The sequence below is a fragment of the Gavialis gangeticus genome, unplaced genomic scaffold (genome assembly GCF_001723915.1).
Source record: "Gavialis gangeticus isolate Ggan-Ray unplaced genomic scaffold, GavGan_comp1, whole genome shotgun sequence".
NCBI lineage: Eukaryota > Metazoa > Chordata > Crocodylia > Gavialidae > Gavialis > Gavialis gangeticus.
Genome location: NW_017729034.1, coordinates 44576864 through 44578949, shown reverse-complemented (window position 1 = coordinate 44578949; position 2086 = coordinate 44576864). Strand labels below are relative to the sequence as shown.

The window sequence follows — 2086 nt, the reverse complement described above, 5'->3', positions numbered from 1 at the left end:
CCCTCTCCCCCTGCCCCCCCTGAATCTTGACCCAGAGCTTTTCAGCTTGCCCTTCCTCTGAGCCCATTCTGCTTTGTCAGTCATCTTTGGACTGAGAAGGCAATCATAGAAAACAATCATCCTTTTCTGCAAGGGATTGTCGATGATGAGCACAATTTAAATCTGAAAAGTGTTAGATAATACTACTTAGTAAATATACATATCTTAGTATATTTCTTTGGTTCAATATATTCAAAAATTCTCTTCAGCATTGCTTCATTCTAAAATATAAGAAATCTGTAGTAAGAGTATGCAACCCAAGTAGTTGCACTTCAATAACATTTAAATAACACTAAAAATATCCTAAAACCAAAATCTGGGGACAACTAGGTAGCGGAATGCATGGCTTAGATACAGAAAATCTTTTATCTCTTATTAGGAAATACATGAAATGGGTTAAGTTCAAGTGCAGTTTCAATCTTAATCTTTTTTTTTTAGTTTAAACCAAAGAACTGGTTCTTCTAAAATTGTAACAGCCATCATTTTTGCTCACTCAGCAGCTACTGAAATGAATGCCTTTAGAGCTAAATGCATGAAGAGTTACAACCTGAAACAAAGAACCAGTTCTCTTTAAAGGTGTGTATATATACTCCAGACAGCCAAGAAACTCCAGGGCGCATAGCAAACTGCTTCCAATACTCAAACTAGCTCTGGTACCTCGGTGCTACTGTGAAGTCTGCAACATTTGCTACTTAGAGTGGTCTGTTACAGACTCCTAGCTTTATGATGTGGCAAAGAGAGATATCTTTTAACTCTTATGCACTGGTCATTATATATTTCATTGGAAAAATACTTATTTTTCTCTTTGGTTAAATGGATTGTTTTAATAGACTAATAAAGGAGAAGCTTATCTGACTGTCACCTGGGAGCTTCCTGAGGCTATATCATTTTTGCAAAAGAATCCCGTCATATATGTACAGCTGAAACCCAATACAAGGCAACCAAATGGATTTTTTCCAGATGTTCAGCTGTTCCTTGACTCCAGTTATGAGACTGAAGAAACACAGGTGAGCGCATTTGAAGTTTCCCATGTTTCAATTTTCCATTTCCCATTATAAGGAATAATGCTAACCAAAATGTATGGCAGCATTATAAAGCCTCCTGCATCAGGAAAGTTTTATAATTAAAAAATTAGGGATTTGAATATGAACCTCATGAGTTGCAGATTATTCTACCACTACCTACACTGGAGTTTCTTCCACACCCCCCTGAAACATTCAATGCTGGCCACTGTTAACAGACCAGATGCTGTTTACTAGATGCTCAATAATTCTGATCTGCTTTTTGCAACTTCTAGATAACAGTATGCACTGTTTGGTTGCTCCCATTGTCTATTTTACTTGGTGGCTTGTGTTGCATTAATGTACTGAAAGCTTATTAATAAAAAAAGCACTCCAAATCTTTAACCTGGCACAAAAATGAGCCACTAATTACTGAGAATTCTGTTTAAACATACATGTGGTGAGATGAGCATTTGGCACAAAGTGTAATAAAGTAAGGACAGCTTTATGCTTAAAGTATGAAATTGAAAGCACTCCCTTGCAAACTGGGTTTTTTCAATGACTTCATGTGTTTTTGAACTGATACTTCTATCTGTAAAATAGACCTGATACTTAAAATGGTTATCTAAAGAGTCAACATTTGCCATGATTTACTGAAAAATTGTCTCTGAAACCATGTGCAAAATAACTCATTTTCTCACAAGAAAAGGGGGCAGAGAATTGCCATAAATCAGCTGCCTCATGATGACTACCCATGTGCATACTCTCCTACCTATGGTACGTGAGTTTTAGGTGCACTAGCTTACCACTCAGTGAAAGAAAAGTGTGCCTACATCCTAAGATATTTGATGTTCTTTCCCACATCACTCACAGGGTAGGGACAAAAATTACACACAAACTGATATAAGTGAACAGAAACCAGTTTAAACCTGTAACACAACAGAAGTTCAATGCACATAAACTGCTTTCAAAATGGCTAAAACCAGTTTAATATAAACCTGGATGACTGTAGTACCAGACTTAACTGATTTAGTTTAAAATGGTTT

The 2086-nt window shown here is 36.5% G+C and overlaps 1 protein-coding gene across 1 annotated transcript in view; it reads left to right on the top strand.

Annotated features, from left to right (window-relative positions):
- Positions 1-2086, top strand: part of WDR64 (WD repeat domain 64) — a 194655-nt gene that overhangs the window by 154983 nt on the left and 37586 nt on the right. Inside the window, exon 15 of the mRNA XM_019526719.1 lies at positions 870-1046. Coding sequence (XP_019382264.1) covers positions 870-1046 — 177 coding nt within the window. The remainder of the gene's footprint in view (positions 1-869; positions 1047-2086) is intronic.